General features: G+C 42.6%; 2 protein-coding genes across 4 annotated transcripts; one reads left to right on the forward strand and one right to left on the reverse strand.

Annotated features, from left to right (window-relative positions):
- Window positions 1–2161: 2161 nt before the first annotated feature.
- LOC115787211 (uncharacterized) lies at window positions 2162–9671 on the forward strand. Of its 3 annotated transcripts, none has more exons than XM_030739794.1 (6): window positions 2162–2362; window positions 3002–3189; window positions 3293–4545; window positions 4796–5806; window positions 7473–7577; window positions 8062–9671. In XM_030739794.1, the coding sequence occupies exons 2-6, from the start codon at window positions 3036–3038 to the stop codon at window positions 8923–8925; spliced, it is 3387 nt and encodes a 1128-aa protein (XP_030595654.1). In that variant the 5' UTR covers window positions 2162–2362; window positions 3002–3035; the 3' UTR covers window positions 8926–9671. The 3 variants fall into 3 exon arrangements, with proteins under 3 accessions (XP_030595654.1, XP_030595655.1, XP_030595656.1); XM_030739795.1 differs by having other exon boundaries at window positions 3076–3189; XM_030739796.1 differs by lacking the exon at window positions 7473–7577.
- Window positions 9672–12635: 2964 nt separating this feature from the next.
- On the reverse strand, window positions 12636–15135 carry cryba1l1 (crystallin, beta A1, like 1). Its single transcript, XM_030739973.1, has 6 exons — window positions 15070–15135; window positions 14580–14662; window positions 14354–14472; window positions 13925–14066; window positions 13685–13827; window positions 12636–13421 (listed from the first exon to the last, which is right to left on the reverse strand). The coding sequence occupies exons 2-6, from the start codon at window positions 14652–14654 to the stop codon at window positions 13274–13276; spliced, it is 627 nt and encodes a 208-aa protein (XP_030595833.1). The 5' UTR covers window positions 14655–14662; window positions 15070–15135; the 3' UTR covers window positions 12636–13273.
- Between the last annotated feature and the right edge of the window lie 756 nt (window positions 15136–15891).

Genomic DNA, 15891 nt, shown 5'->3' on the forward strand with positions numbered 1-15891 from the left:
CAAGGACAAACAATTTAATTATTCAGTGGGCTCCAGTCTTTGTTTCTCTTGTAAAACACATGAAAGTGAGCTAATAATACATTTTAAACTGCACTGATTTTTACATGAAGGAAGCAACATTTTGAAGATTTCTCTTATTTACACTGAAGGTGCTTGCATGGCCCTTAAAATGTATAAATCACTACCAGTTTTATACATCTTTTAAATCAGAAAATGTGCCTGTCTGATGTATAGAGTAAAGCACTTATGATATAAAATGTTTGGCCTGCATTTCTCTCTGTGATGATGAGCAAACGCACTTTCCCAGTTCATTAAATGAAGTTTCAGCAGCCCAAGGTGGAAAAGTCAAGCAGTAATGTTCCAACGTCACACTCCTCTAGACTTCTTTTTCCTGATTTGTGTTACTATTCCAGCCCTACGCAAACACTGTCCAGGAAGCACTTAGAGGGAATTTATTACTCTAAGGAATGTAACTGTGAACAAAAGCAGCTTGAATTGTCTAACTCGGGTTGCTGAAGCCTCGTTTTGACCTCAGCTTAATAGCAAAGTTTACTTTTACATAAAGTAAAGGCTGTAAATTTTGTCCCCTATCACTACAGCTGAAAGTGCTTTGGAGGACATGAGTATGTGTGCGTTACAGACTTGAAAAAAAAAATTGAAGCTATCTTTTTAACCTTCCAGTGGAGTCGTGGTACTTGACTATTTCTCACCACTAAAATGCAGCTCCTTTGTTCATAACATAAGTACAAAACATTTGTGATTCCCTCCTTGAGTTTTTCCTGTGTTTGGGTCAGCTCTTCCACCATATCTACAGTCCTTTATCTCCATGTTAACGCAACTCTTGTGCTCATTGCTACCACTGTACATGTGCTTAAAGAGCAAGGGATGTAGGATTACATTCTGCTTTATAGCCTAGAGGTGCATAAAAATTATTTCTTGTTAATATGCATGCTATCTGAGGTTACTCATGAAAATTGTTTATCCTAAATCAGACTGGGACAAAGCTGAGTAGTAATTCCTAACTGTTATTTAATATTTATGTGCCATTTTATGTCAGACCACACTTCATCATTGATACAAATAAATGGAGAGACTAAAATGGTTAATGGTAAATGCACTAGTTCTTATATAGTGCTTTTCTACTCTAGCTGAGCACTCAAAGCTATTTATACAACATGTTTGCATTTACCTATTCACACCCATTCATACAAGCGCTGTTTTCTACTGCTTTCTGTCTAACATTCACACACATTCATACTCCAATGATTGCATCGGAGAGCAACTTGGGGTTCAGTATCTTGCCCAAGGATACTTTGGCATGCAGATTAGAGCAGCCAGGGATCGAACCACCAACCTTCCGATTCGTAAGATGACCTGCTCTACCTCCTGAACCCCTAATGTTATGCAATATGATAACAACTGAACAAAAACCATGTGCTGAGAAGGGTCATCAGATATGGTTGAAAAGTGCAGAGTTTTTTATTATTATTATTATTATTATTATTATTATTATTATTATTATTATTTTATTTTTATTTATTTATTTTTTTACACGACTCTTTACAAGTTTTAGCGGTAGCATTTTTTTCCAGCATAATTTCTAAATCATACAAACAGAAAAGTGCGACAACAACACAGGTAAAATATTACCAGTTAAGTATTTGGTAAGAGAGAATTTGAATTTCATTTTAGGAAAAGGGATGCATTAAATTGTTACTTTAAAAAAGAAGAAAAAAGCTCGAGGCCTTTAGAGTTGCTGAATACAATACAATACAATACAATAATACAATACAATTTAACAGTAAAAGCTCTCAATAAACCAATTGAAAAACATGATTTTGGTGGATGTAACTTTTGCTGTTGGGGTGTATTAAAAGACTAGTTTTAGTTATGTGTGCCAAATAAACTGATAATAAAGTGCAAAGTAAATTTGGTGAATTAACTGTATACTTTTATATTCATCTATGGCCGGTATCTTTCACTTACTCGTCAGCAATTTAAAAACAAACAAACAAACAAAAAAAACAGCTAGCTTCCTGTGTGTTTAGACGAAGACGGAAGTGCTAGTAATGAATGCTCTCGTTTTTAATGTGTTAACATGATCTTTGGCCGACTGTCTTTTAGCGCCGCTGCCTGCGGCGTCTGTGAGGCGTCGCTGTCGCCCTCTGGCGGCGAAGCGGCAGACTACAACGTTTCCCCTGGTCGGCACCCTGACCTGTGGCTGACCCCACTAAATCGGACAAAAAAGTAAAAACAAAAGAGCAAGACAAAGTACTGTCCGTTATATTTTTTTTAGAAACGAAACTCTTTTATTTTTTTGACTCGGTAGTGGTTCTATAGAGAGCTTCAAGACCCGCAGACGGTGAGTAAAGCAGGTGTCTGTCACCTGCCCGCCTTTGATTGCCGCTTTAATTAGCCATCCTGGAGAGTGTAGTTAAAACAGACCGGTTATGTTGGAAGGTGATGTTAGAATAGACGTGGTGTTGTCTGTGACATGTTAACTAATCTGGTCATGACAAGATTACAACTCTTTTTCTCTGTGTTGGGGTTCACTGCTAGCTAGTCCCCCGTTACTATCCTGTACGCGGGCTTTGATTCCCCCCCCCCCACCCCCAGTTAACATGTGCTCACGGAGCTTTTATTGCTGACTTTATCCGACAAAAAGTAGAAATATTAATAGTAATAAAATGAGTCTGCTAACAGAAGAGAAAGAAAGCTCCAGTAGGATTTGGAGAAGCTTCAGGCTTGATGGGAATAAGCTAAAGCTTATGAAGTAGGCTAAATATTAATGATTATATAAAGTAGTTGACAAATATACATAATAATGCACATACCTTATGACTACAGCTTATGAAGCATGTTAATCAACATTAGTCCTCTTCCTCACTTATCTTTTTTTGCAGCTCCACCACAAAAATCTGTGTAAATTTGTGAAAGATTCAAAGTCATACACTCAAAATGTGTGTTTTTGTCCTGATAGATTTATTATTTTAATTTCCAGACCAGCAGGCATATTTGTGCCACTTGCCAAATACATGTCACCCTATATCTCTCCTCCCATCTTCTCTTCTGAAGTGGATGGGGAAATGTGGTGCTACCAAAAACCGGGGTTTGAAACCCTCCTTCTCACTGAGCTGCAGCGACAGCAACAGTGCAGCCAGTTCTGTGATATTCTTCTTAAGGCAGAAGGTATGACACACATACAAAAACAAAGCAAAACAAAATTCTACGCATATTAATTCTTGCCTTTAGGTTTTTGTTTTTGCCACTGTCATTTCTCCCTGTCTTGCAGGGATGTCTATACCCGCACACAGCTGTATTCTGTCAGCTTTCAGCCCCCACATCTCCTCCGCTCTGTCCTCCACAACGACGCCCCCCGAGGGGCAGAGTCGCCTCTTGGAGTTTCGGGCTCTGGGCGCCTGCACCCTGCTTCACTTGGTCAGGCTTCTTTATTCTGGAGAGATGGCTGGGGAGGGCGAGCGGGAGAAGCAACAGGCTATTTCTGCTGCGGCCAAGCTGGGCATCCATGGGCTGGTGGAGGTGACGAAAACGGAGCGTAAAAGCAGGGATGGAGTTGGGCAGTGCGCCGAGGTAGGAGTGCAGACAGAGCCTCCGATGTCTGAGACTGAGGGGAGACAGGGCAGGTGGAGGAGAGAGGTGAGGGATGGCAGCACCTTTCTGTGGAAAGAGGTGATGTCAGATGGTGGGAAAGACATGTGGACTCAGACAGAGGACCTGCAGATAAACACAGCTTCCCTTGCCCAAGCAGCAACATCATTTGAGACCATTGATATGAGTGCTTTCCAGAGTATAGGACACACAGACCCCCTTCTTGTTCCCCCTCAGATTGTACCTGTATCTTTCAGCTACCCTGCAAATGAAAGCCAAACACCTCAGCTGTCCTCCACTCACGTAGCGTCTTTGCCAGAAGCTGCAAGCACATCTGTTGATGTTGTGGCACAGCCATGCACATCTGTCCCCACATCCCTGCCTCATTTCTCAAGCCAGACAACCCTCTGTGCTGCTGACCCTCAGAACGGGTGGGCTAGCCAAGACGTTGCAGTGGCTGAAGAATGGGAGGACGAGCAGTTTGAACAGTTTCAAGGTAACATCCCAGGATTCATCAGGTACTTCCTGAACCCTGAGAAAGAGGAGGGGTCCCGCGGGGGAAGAGCAGGGAGGAGGCGAGAAGCTGGGATCGGAGGTGCCAGGAGAGCCGAGATGGGCGAGAAGAGGGCGAGGAGACCAAGAGGCGAAGGGAGAGGGCGAGGAAGGCTTACTCAGATGGTGCAGGAGGTGAGGGTGAGCAGGCTGCAGAAGTCATTCCTGCACAGGTGCGGCACGAGCATGCCCAGGATAGGTCAGGGAGGCGGAGCTGTTGGCAGGAAGTTGTGCCTGAAGAACAGAGAGTCTCTGAAAACGGGAAGAAGAGGGCGTGGCAAAGCGTGGGAGCTCAGCCTAGGTGGAGATGCGCTGCAGTGTGTTGAGTTTGGAGGAAGTACCCCTCAGCGTGGAAGGAAAACTACAGCACAGCAGTTTGACCAGGTGAACGTTCAGTTTCCCGTTTGTGGCATCTCAGAGCAACACACTCACAGAGATGGGAAAGCTGTAATTAAAGGTTAATCAATAAAAACAGGGTATGGGAGCTCAAAAGTAAACCTTTTGAGAGCTTTTTTTTACAGCTAAAAAACAAGGATTTTATTTTGAAACAGGATATTAGATGGGCCACAGTCCAGAAATGTAGTTATAATTGTTGCTCCTTTTTAAATGTCATGTCTTTTCTCCTTGGTTACAGGGCAGTCTCCCTGCAAGCAGGGCACGAAGGTCAAGAGCCAAAACGGCAACATCGGCTTCCTTTTCTTCCCCGCCCATGCACTCCAGCAATGCTCATGCTCTGTCTACCTCTAACCTCTCCTTCCAGGCGTCTCCATGTCCCAACCTGCTGTCACCTGCAGTCTCTTATACTTTTCCAGCATCCCCCTTTCTTGCTCCAGCCCCTCCACCTCACGAGGACCAGCCTGAGCACATCGATCGTCTTCTGGAGGAAGTGATGATGGGACTCGACATTTTACCAAACAGCGACCGCAGATCTCCAAATGCTCAGCTTCCCCTTCAAGCAGGTTGCAGCAGCGGCGGTGCCTTTGCCTCCTCTGACATCATTTCAAACCCGAACGAACCACAGGGCCTGATTTCAGAGGTTGCTGTTGTAGTGGGAGCAGCTGGTTGCGCCAGTTCTGCAAACGGTGAGGTGCTGGCTCTGGAGCAGCAGAGCGAGGGAGAGTTGAGTGACATGTTGGACAACTTACTTCAGTCGTTTGAGCAGCACATTGAAAGCTGTCATGCCACAGAGGAGAGGGAGATGAGCGGTGTGAGCTCCACAGAGACCTCCCGCCCTTACACTGTCCTGAACACCAGTGATCAGACTAAAACCCCGCACATGGCTCATCTGCAGAAGAGCGCACGCAGAGTCAGACGCTGTCAAACACCTGAGCTGCAGAGTAATGAAAATGAGTCCCCGCAGAGCTGCTCACAGTCATGCGAGGCCCCCGCTCGCCGCACTGTTTCCCCCAAACACACCGAGGAAGCCAGACCAACCAAACAACCTTACAAGAAAAGACGAAAACAGTATCTGTTCTCGCTAGAGAAGAAGAAGGTGAAGGTGAAGAACCCGGTGTCCTCAGGTGATGGGGTGAGCAGTAAAGGGAATCAGCTACAGCAGATTCCTGTGGTGAAACTGGAGAGGAGAGGCTTGCTGCCTGTCAGGGTGACACTGCAGAGACACGTCTGTCAGAGTCTGGAAGGCAAGGTGAGAACAGTTTCAAATCACTTATCTATAAATTTATTTATTTTTTTTATTTGTCTTCTGGCGCCAGGTGAGCAAATAAATAATCAGTCAGTAAATTTTTATTTATGCAGCACTTTTAAAACCAAAGTGCTTTACAGTAAAAAAAAAAAAAAAAAAGTAGTAAAAAATAAAAAGGTTCCTAAAAATTCATGCTACATGCTTTCACACAATTTACATAAAATAACACAGCAATGACCTATCCTCCAGACACAGTATCAGGCATCGGCTGCTTCCAAAAGCCTGACAAAAGTGTACGTATCAGCTTAAAGACAGTCACAGCTGATACTTGTCTGAGGTCACTTTGGAGATCATTCCAGAGTCCGGCAACAGCCCGACCCACTTTTGAAATAAACTTCGACTGTGGGATGTCAGGAGGGATTGGGAAGCAGACCTAAATGATCCCGAGGGAGTGTTTGGATGCTGCGTATCTACCACATGCGCAGGTGCAACATCATTTAAGTCTGTAAATACAAACAGCTCCACTTCATGCTGGATTCTGTAGTGTTCAAGGAGCCAATGCAATCAAGGCTGCTAAAACTGGACTAATGTGATCTCTCTTTTTTTTTTTTTTTTTTTGTTCCAGTCAGTAATTTGACAGCAGCATTTTGGACTAATTGTAGATTTATTTGCTCCACATATCCCACTCTCAAACACTGGCTTATGACAAACTATATTTTTTTTGTCATAAGATTTTTTTTAGATTTACATGCAACATTTCATATATTTGCATTTTCCTTCATTCATGTGTTTCTGCATGATGTCAGTTTTTGTTACCTTCCTAAGTGCAGTCATGAGTCATCTGTCTTTTGGAGGGTTTCTGTCTATTTTATCAGTCCTCTGATCTTTTTAAAAAAATATTTATGCCTACTCTCATATATTTCATTACAGATGATTTGCTGGCAGGAAGTGTGGATCTTGTCTTTGGTCTGGTGCATTAATATGCACACTTACATAGTTGTTAGGGTGCTGTGGTATTAAAGGCTCCATGTCTCCAGAATGCGGCATGAACACATTACCCCGGTCCTTTCATCCCTTCACTGGCTCCCTGTGTGTTTTAGAATAGATTTAAAAATTTTATTGCGTACTTTTAAAGCTTTAAACGAACTGGCGCCTTCGTATCTGTCTGAGCTGCTTCCACTGGGATATCAACTGGTGATCCCAGCACAGAACTGTGCAGTAAGTTGTGTTATTGTGGTATAATGTGTTACAAGTTTTAAATTCTGATAAGAGAGGAGGCTTCATGCTGGAGCTGATGAAACAGTGGCTAGATATGCTGGCGCTTGTATTATAATAATCAATAAAGCCCACGTGGATAATCGTAGATTAATCTTGAAAAGTTATTAAAGGAGTGATTTACTCCTCGTGAAAGTATCACCAGCAATTATCTGACTGGTGAGAATCTACCCGGAGACCCATAAACCTGTTAGAGATTCTGCTCCCTCTCTGTGAAATGTGACAACTCTTTATTAACATCAGTCACCCGTGCTCAGCTCATGCTTTTGCTGCATACCTGCTGCCACACTGCTCCCCTGAAAGCCTCAGAATTCAGCTGTTTGGGGAGTGTGCCAAACATTGATTCTATACGTGCTGTGTGCTTCTATATAATCTGTGTGCGTATATTTTTTAGGGTCCTGCAGAAACAAAGGCCATATCATCAACAGTTAAAAAACCTCATGTTGGTTTCTTAAAGACCTACCCAATCAGGAGCCGATATAGGGAAGCACAAATAATGGTGAGAATGAGCTTTTCTTTTTTTTTTTTAATACTAGGTCAAAGAGCGCATGTGTTTAAAAATGTAAAGAAATGAGCTCTGCATGTCAGTGAGGCTCTGTCAACTGATTAACTTACCCAGAGCTTTGATTCATACGGATTCATCCGTGATCAGCACAGGATGAATCCCTGCTAACGTTTGCTTGCTGACAGACATTCGGTTCCCACAGTGATCTTTTTCTCAGCCATTTAGCTTCATGTCGTCATCATGCCCAAATTTGACTTTGTCCATTGTACTTTTTACTGTGTTTCATGCACAAATACCAGTTGTTGGTTTTCTCAACAGCTTCAATTGTACTTTGTTTTAAGCTCTAATTATCAGTGTCATTGGAAACATGTTAGCAGAATTATGCTAGCATTTAGCTTAAAGCACTGAGCAGAAGAGTAATGACTCTGAGGCTCGACTTTGCACTTTTGTAGTTTAATACGGTGACTCTGTTTTACAGGACGCTCTGCCCTTTCTTGAGGAGCCACTTTCAGCAGCTCAACCAGGGTGCAGGCAAAGAGGCAGGCCCAGGAAGAATGACCTTCTCAGTTCATCCAACAGAGCGCCATCAACACCACCCACTCAGGGGCAGCCTGTTGATATCTGTAACACAGATGAACCGCTTGAGAAAAATCAGGAGAGACATGAGGAGGAGACAGCTGTCGAGTCACATGAAGAGGCAGAGGGGCCTTTGAGGAGGGGACAAAAGAGGGGAGCAGATTCAGATGAGGATACAAGTGATGATGCCACTGTGACCAAGACGGCTTGCTTTGAGACGACACAGCCACCCAACTCTGAACCTGCAGACTTTAGCTCTGAACCAACCACCACAAATCTAGAGGAGGCAATCGATGTAGAGACAGTTTCTCTGACCAGTGTGGGAGGTGTTTTACAAGAAGAAGAAGAAGAAAAACCCTTGTGGAGAGAACTCCGATTGGCTGAAGGAAGTCTGACAGATGAAGAGATGCAGAGCAGCGCTAATGAGATCATTGATGTGGATGGAGAATATGAAGACAAGGAGACACAAGAAGAGGATCACTGCCAAAGCAGAACAGCACCAACTGGCCCGCAGCCTTCTGTTTCACCCTCACAGTCTGCAAGAGAAAGCTGGGTCAAAGCCAATGACGAAGATATCGATGTGATCGGAGGCTCCAGTCCCATCCCTGAACCAGTGACCATCAGCTGGACCGAGTCTTCAGACGGTGAGGAAGAGGAAGGAGACGGGGATGTTGATGTAGTCGGGGAAAACAAAGACAGCGCTTCGTCAGTGATCTTCACCGCTGTGAGTAAGCACAGTGTTCAGACTGAGGTGAGCTTCCATTAGCATCTCTGATAGCCACTTCTTTTTTGCTTTTCTTTCTCAGTTCATGCGATTTCTTCCATCTGAAAACAATTCAGAATTTGTTTTATTAAGCTGTGTATATTTCAGCGCAGGTGAAAACCCACTGACATAGATACAGTACCAATACTGGTACTGTGTTCATAAATGTTTGTCTTCTCTCTATATTGTGCTCACTTCCATGTGCAAACACGCTGACAATCACATGAGGGATTTTTTGTTTTCCTATTTTACTGACCTTTAGGAAAAGAAGAGCTGTGAGCAAAATGTGCTATTTGTTTTGTTTTGCATAACTCTGTGAGCTTAATCAATACACAAGGACTTGGGTTTGTGTCAGCTGAGTATACACATGTAACTTTTGTCGAACTATCAGAGACGACTCTAATTGTTCATATTTGAAGGATTTTATGTAAAGAGTTCCAAGTTTAATATTGTTCATAACAGCAGAGTTGTTGTTTATAAACAGCAGTTTGTTTTAACTGAAGTGTTGGAAATGCTTTAAAAAAAAATCTTTTTTTTTTTTTTGTACTATAGAAGTAATCAAGGCTGTTTTATTAGTTATACATATGACAATAATTGCTTTGGTTGTAGATATGATTCATCATATATAAATATGTGTGTGTGTGTGTGAGAGCCTCTGTTCTGCCAAAAACTTCCAGAAAATATTCAGCATTCCTTGTTTTTATGTCTGGTTTTGTTTACTAATGTTCCCGTGGCACTTTTGTTCCAGTATCCGTCTCCTATAATAAAGATTTCTCTGTGATCCTTCTGATGATTATCAGTGTGCATGTGAAATTAGGCAAAACACACACATATAATATATGTCATTCTTATAAAATTTAACCAACACAGCAGTATGGTTGATATTATTTATCAGTTAAGTTTAATCTTTCTAAAATATTTACGTGATTTCTGATTTTTCTTCAGTATTATTCCCAATCCAGCTTGAATGTACAGTACTGTGGAAAAGTCTTGAGCCAACCCTCATTTCTTTATATTTTGCTTTCAAGGAGCCGCACTTTCTTGGAATGTTTTAAAATGGTCTTGAGCAATAGTTTTCCGGGTTTTCCGAAGATCTTTCAGAATTTTTCTTTGGTTGCTTTTTCACTCATTTTCAGTCCAGGTCTTGTACTTGACCGTTTTCAGAGGAATGCTTCTGTGCTTGTTAATCCACTTACGTAACACTGACCTGTGACACTCAAGCATAAAAAAGGCTTTTAACTCAAGGGCTGAACCAGTGTTGCGTCTACACGTAACAGACAACTTATAAACAAACCAACTTAAAATTGTATCTTTAGGCAGGCTGTCACAAAAACACAATTTGTTCTCGTTTCTTCAACTGCATCTATGAAAAATACCAAAGATAACACAGTTTGAGACACCTCCAACTTTTGATAGGTGGCTGAAGGAATTAAGAAATGTGTTACACCCACAGCAAATTAGATATACTTTGTCAAACAAAGCAGGTCTCTTTCAGAAAATGTGATTACCAATCAGTCCGATTAAAAAGTTGAAATGAATGGTTTTCAGTCTTTAGTAAAGATGTAACAGTGTCACACTGTACTATGAACACTTTAATTTGAAAGTCATGTTCTTCAGAAATCCAGCAAAGACCTGGCTCAGGACCTAAGAGATACATCTGGCCCTTGAGTTGATCGATCTACTGAAGCCTCATCAGAAATGGTCTCAGTGAAGGGTGGCTGTCAAGAAGGCATTCTTAAGGAAGGGAAACAGGGAGAAAGGGCTGAGGTATGCCACATCTGATTGGCAGCAACAGCTTCATTTTTCAGCATGACAATGATCCCAAACTCACTGCCAGTCAAAGCATACCCGGATAAAAAAGCAGTTTGTGCCAGTTGCTTATTAAGTTGTGTGCACGCTTTAATCCTTTAAAGCTTCTGTTTATAGCCGTTATTTACATACATGAAAGACCTTTTATTAATAATACATGTAAGAATTGCCACTTTCAGGGCAGCACAGTGGTGTGGCGGTTAGTACTGTTGCCTCACAGTAATTAGGGCCTAGGTTCAAATCCACGCAGAAAGGTCTTGGCCATGGTTTTGCATGTTCTCCCTGTGTCTGCATTGGTTCTCTATGGGTACTCCAGCTTCCTTGCACAAACTAAAGATGTACTTAGCGGGGTTAGGTTAATTGGTGATTCTAAATTGCTAACGAGTGTGAATGGTTGTCTGTCTCTCTGTGTTAGCCCTGCAACAGGCTGGCGACTTGTCCAAGGCGTACACTGCCTTTCACCCTATAATAGCTGGGATAACTAAAGTTTCATCTCAATGAGGAAAATTCTCTGAGCTCAAGTTCGTCTTTCATGCAGCACTTAAAAATTTGAAATGTAAAAATACAACTCCAGTTCCAAAAAAGCTGGGATACTGTATAAAATCTAAATAAATACAGAACACAAATACAGATTTGCAAATCTCATGAATTAATATTTTATTCACAATAGAACATCAACTATTTAAACTGAGACATTTTATTTCATCAGAAATATTCGCTCATTTTGAATTTCATGGCAGCAACACATCTCCAAAAAGTTGTGACAAAAGGTTGGAAAGGTAAGTGGAACTAAAACAGCTGGAGGAACATTTTGGAACTATATATCTTAATGAGCAGCTGGTCATTTACATGATTGGGTATAAAAAGAGCATCGCAGAGTTTCTCAGAAGTAAAGATGGGCAGAGGTTCACCAATCTGCAAAAAAATGCTTATACAAATAATGGAGCAATCTTCATCAACATAAAAATTGCAAGACTTTGAATAACTCATCATCAGCTCATACAGTTCATAATATCAAACGATTCAGAGGATCTGGAGAAATCTCTGTGCCCAAAGGACAAGGCTGGAAATCAGTATTGGATGCCTGTGATCTTTGGGCTCAGGCAGCACTGTGTTAAAAACAGGCATGATTTTGTCATGGAAATCACTGCATGGGCTTGAGGAACACTTCCAGAAATCAGTGAATACAGGTCACAGCACCATCCACAAATGCTGGTTAAAGCACTATGAGAACATGATCCAGAAACACTGCTGTCTTCTCAGTGTCAGAGCTCATCTAAAATGGACTGAGGAAAAGTGGAAAACTGCTCTGTGGTCAGACAAATTGAAATTTGAAAATTTTTTTGGAAAACAAGGACTCTCCATCCTCTGGACCGTCCAGCTTGCTATCAGCGTTCAGCTCAAAAGCCTGCATCTCTTGCATGTTTCAGAAAGACAATACTAAACCACATACTGCATCTATTACAACTCAGTTTAAAGATTATATGTTTTTTGTTCTCTATTGTGAATAAAATATGGGAATGCAAATCTTTGCGTTCTGTTTGTATTTACATTTTACACAGCATCCCAAATTTTGGGGGGGAATTGGATTGCAAAATACTGTAATTTTTAGGTTTAGTATGTTTACATATTTTTTTGCTCACTCTCAGCCACTGAGAGCTTCTAGATAGTGATAGTTATAATAACAATACTCATTCAGTAGTCATTCTCTCTACTTGCCTCTCTGCCGTGTCCCTTTAGTTAGTTGGCATCAAGACTTATAGATGCAGAAGAGTATGAACAACACCACAAAAAACTTAAAGATTAACTCCTGCAAGATATTTTTGTGTTTTATCTATCTATCTATCTAAGCAGGTCTCTTTCATAAATAATGGGTTTCATACTGGAAAGAGAAGGAAGGGAGGGAAGTGGACAGCCCACTTTATTCACATATTTTTCTTTCAGCTCAAATTAAATTACATACAGACTTAAAAATAATGAAAAAGAATACATGAAGTGTAAATGAGTTTATTAGTTATCAACCTGTGGACCAAGCTCCTACACACAACAACAACAAAACACATCTGAGCTGCACCGTATCACAGTCTGCTGCACTCAGTAAGGTGGAGTGCAGCTGAGGAGGTTTTCCAGGACATGGCACCATGTTGGAGCTTCATCTCCCCTCAGTTTGAACTCCTCTGCTCATCGCCGAGCTCAGGCGGGAGTACAGCGCAGGTGTGTGTTTGTGTGCGAGTGTGTAGCGACCTCTAAACCAAAATAAAAAGACACTGTGTGTGTGTCAGTTATGTCGGCATGCGTGTGGAGCATGTGTTTCCCTGTGCTTTAACAGTGCGATATTGTCTCTTATCACACTCTGGCTGTAAATCAGTAGTAGTGGTGCTGTGGGGTTGGGGCGGCTGTCGCGGCTCAAGTCAAGAGGAAGGAAAGGATTGAAGAGAGAAGGAAAGAGAGGAGGGGGTTATGGGTCAAGGGAGTTGGGAGTTGGGAGTGGAGGGGAGCTGCTGTCCGTGGGCCGTGGCCTCAGTCTCAGCCTGTCCTCCTCTCAGTGCTGGATGCGCCTGATGGATTGGATCTGGGGGGTCTGACAGTGGGATCCCCAGGTTCTACAGTGCTGGTAGTCTCCACTGTGTCTCTCACACTCCATGATGTACTGCTGGCCTCTGTAGCCAGGGTACTGGTAGCAGACAAAGCTGTGGGACAGACAGAGAGGGTAGCGGTCGGTTTTAGTTGCTGCTGTCAGAATTAGGCTTTAGCAATAGTAATAATACATGCTGATGAGGGATTTTGGTGATTTAAAGAGTTCAGTTTTAAAGACAAACTGTCTAGACTGATGGATGATGTTTAATGGCCCCAAAATAGAAACTGAGAAGAACATATGAAGACAGACCTGAAGTGGATAGTTAGGTGTGCCATTTCCACCTTTGTATTTACAGAGAAATTCACAATAACTTACGCGCCACACTGCACGTGCATGGAGCCAACTTCAGGCATCATCCAGCCCATGGCCTGCAGAGAGGGGTAGTCATCACAGATCTCCACGCTGCGGCCCAAGAAGTTCTCCTTCTCAAAAATGATCATGCGACTGCTCTGGTGGGACTGAACAGAACAGAGAGAGAAGAGTTGGGTTTTGGATTTCTGACTTCAGCTGGACAGAGGGACATCATGGACACTGAGTGAGTCGGGGTGTACTCACGGCGCAGTAGATGGGGCGCAGAGACATGAGGCGCTCCACGTGGTAGGAGAGGGAGCCGCTGTAAGCGTCCCAATGGGGGTACTCTCCTCTCTCCAGGATAAACTGCTGGCCCTGGAAGTCATGGTGCTCGAAACCCACCCAGCTTTACAGAGAGACACAGATAGACTGGTTTACATGATGCTCCCCTTAAGTTTAGGTCTGTATTCTGTAATCTTTTTGTTTTCAGAGTGAGATTTATGGTAAACTCATACATTATTTTAACTGCAGGTTGGAGAGCTACAGTTTAAAACAAATATATCTGTCTCCTCTTTGGTGTTTAGCAAGGATACGTCTGTATTTTTACCCTATTTGTGTGTTTGATTAACTTTGTCTCTGTCCACTGGGTCTTAGTTTCATCTTGTTATTGGTAAGAAAGTTTATGAGACTTACGCTCCGCTCTCCACCCTGATGGAGCGAATGTTGTCCAGTCCACACTCCTGGATGTTGCAGCACTCAGAGGTGAACTCCAGGCACTTACCCTGGAAGTGCTCCTGCTCAAACACAGTCACCTGAGGAGACAGAGCAAGGGTGGGAACAAGAGAGACATTTAGATCATACTGTCAGTAAAGCTAAAATAAAACATTTTATATCCACCTTATCACAAGCATTTTTTTACCTTGAAGAAAGGAGCCATGCCCATTCCTGAGGTAACCAGCGGCTGGATCATTGGGGACCTTGTAGTTCTGTACATCTTTACTCCTGATGTAGCAAATGAGGACAGAGCAGCACATAAAGAAAAGGCCAGGAATGTTTTAAATCCTTTAAAGTCTAAATTATTCTGTCAGTGATTAAATAACTGACTATTTGACTCCTCAGATTAAAAACATGCCGGTGTTCACACTTAAATAATTTATGCTATACAACCACATGACATCTAAAATATTTGAAGGGGGCTCTGGCCATAAACAGCTAATTCACTTAAAAATCAATCAAACAAACAAATAAAAAAACGTATTTTTTTTTTTAAATCAATCTCTCTGATAACAATACTAGTGTTTCACTGGTGTCAGAAAGTGCTTTTGGATTTCATTTTCTGTGTGAAAGAACCTCGAGTGCACCTGCCTGTCTGACCCTGAGCTGAGTTGAAAGCAGAGATGCAGCCTTACCTAGAATGTCACTTTATTGGAAGAGCTCGGGAGTGGTACGCGCCTACCGCCTGCCTCGCGTAGAGCTTTGAGAGAACCTGGCGCTTCAGTTTTATACCGACGGTCGGGGAGCGCGCGAACTTCTGCGCGTCCGCGCGTAAGGCTCGGATCATGCAAGTTCCCCATTTGGCACAGTAATGATGCGCGCTCCCCGAGTTGCTGCGTGGCCTCTGGATGCTGTTGTCCCTCTCCAGCGTCTAGCTCAGCAGATCCTATAGTGCTGCTGAGGCTCGGAAACAAAGGCTCTCCGGTATGTTCGGACCCCGGTCAGCAGTCCAGCGCGTGCCCCGGCACAAAGGGCCGGGATCGGGACGGAGAATGTGGGGATTAGCGGCGCAGCAGAGAGACACGCATAACGATATAACTGGATTGGTGTAAACGAGTGAATAGAAATGGAAGAGGAAAAGTTAGAGTTTCCTCTTGTTCAATTAGTGGCATCTAATTGTCACCAGAAGCTGCAAGGGTGCATTTCATGACCTGGATGCCCCTAATGATCCGGGAGTGTGATTTAAATTACCAGACATCAGTAATAAATAATAAAACACAACAGTTCCCAAATTAAACACGCATTCAGTCAAAGTCAAATGATATTTGCGGCCTATATTTATGTTCGCAGCTGCTCTTTGTGGGTTTTCATCTGGAAGTCCCTGACGTGAAAAACTCTTATCCATCAGACAGAAATGAGACTTTTAAAAGGCTGCCCCATGTTTCATGGTTTTCAGTCACGGTTATGAAAACTTACACATTTTTTTTACACTGCATACATCGTTCTGTTTCTGAACA

This window comes from Archocentrus centrarchus, chromosome 10, assembly GCF_007364275.1.
Source record: "Archocentrus centrarchus isolate MPI-CPG fArcCen1 chromosome 10, fArcCen1, whole genome shotgun sequence".
NCBI lineage: Eukaryota > Metazoa > Chordata > Actinopteri > Cichliformes > Cichlidae > Archocentrus > Archocentrus centrarchus.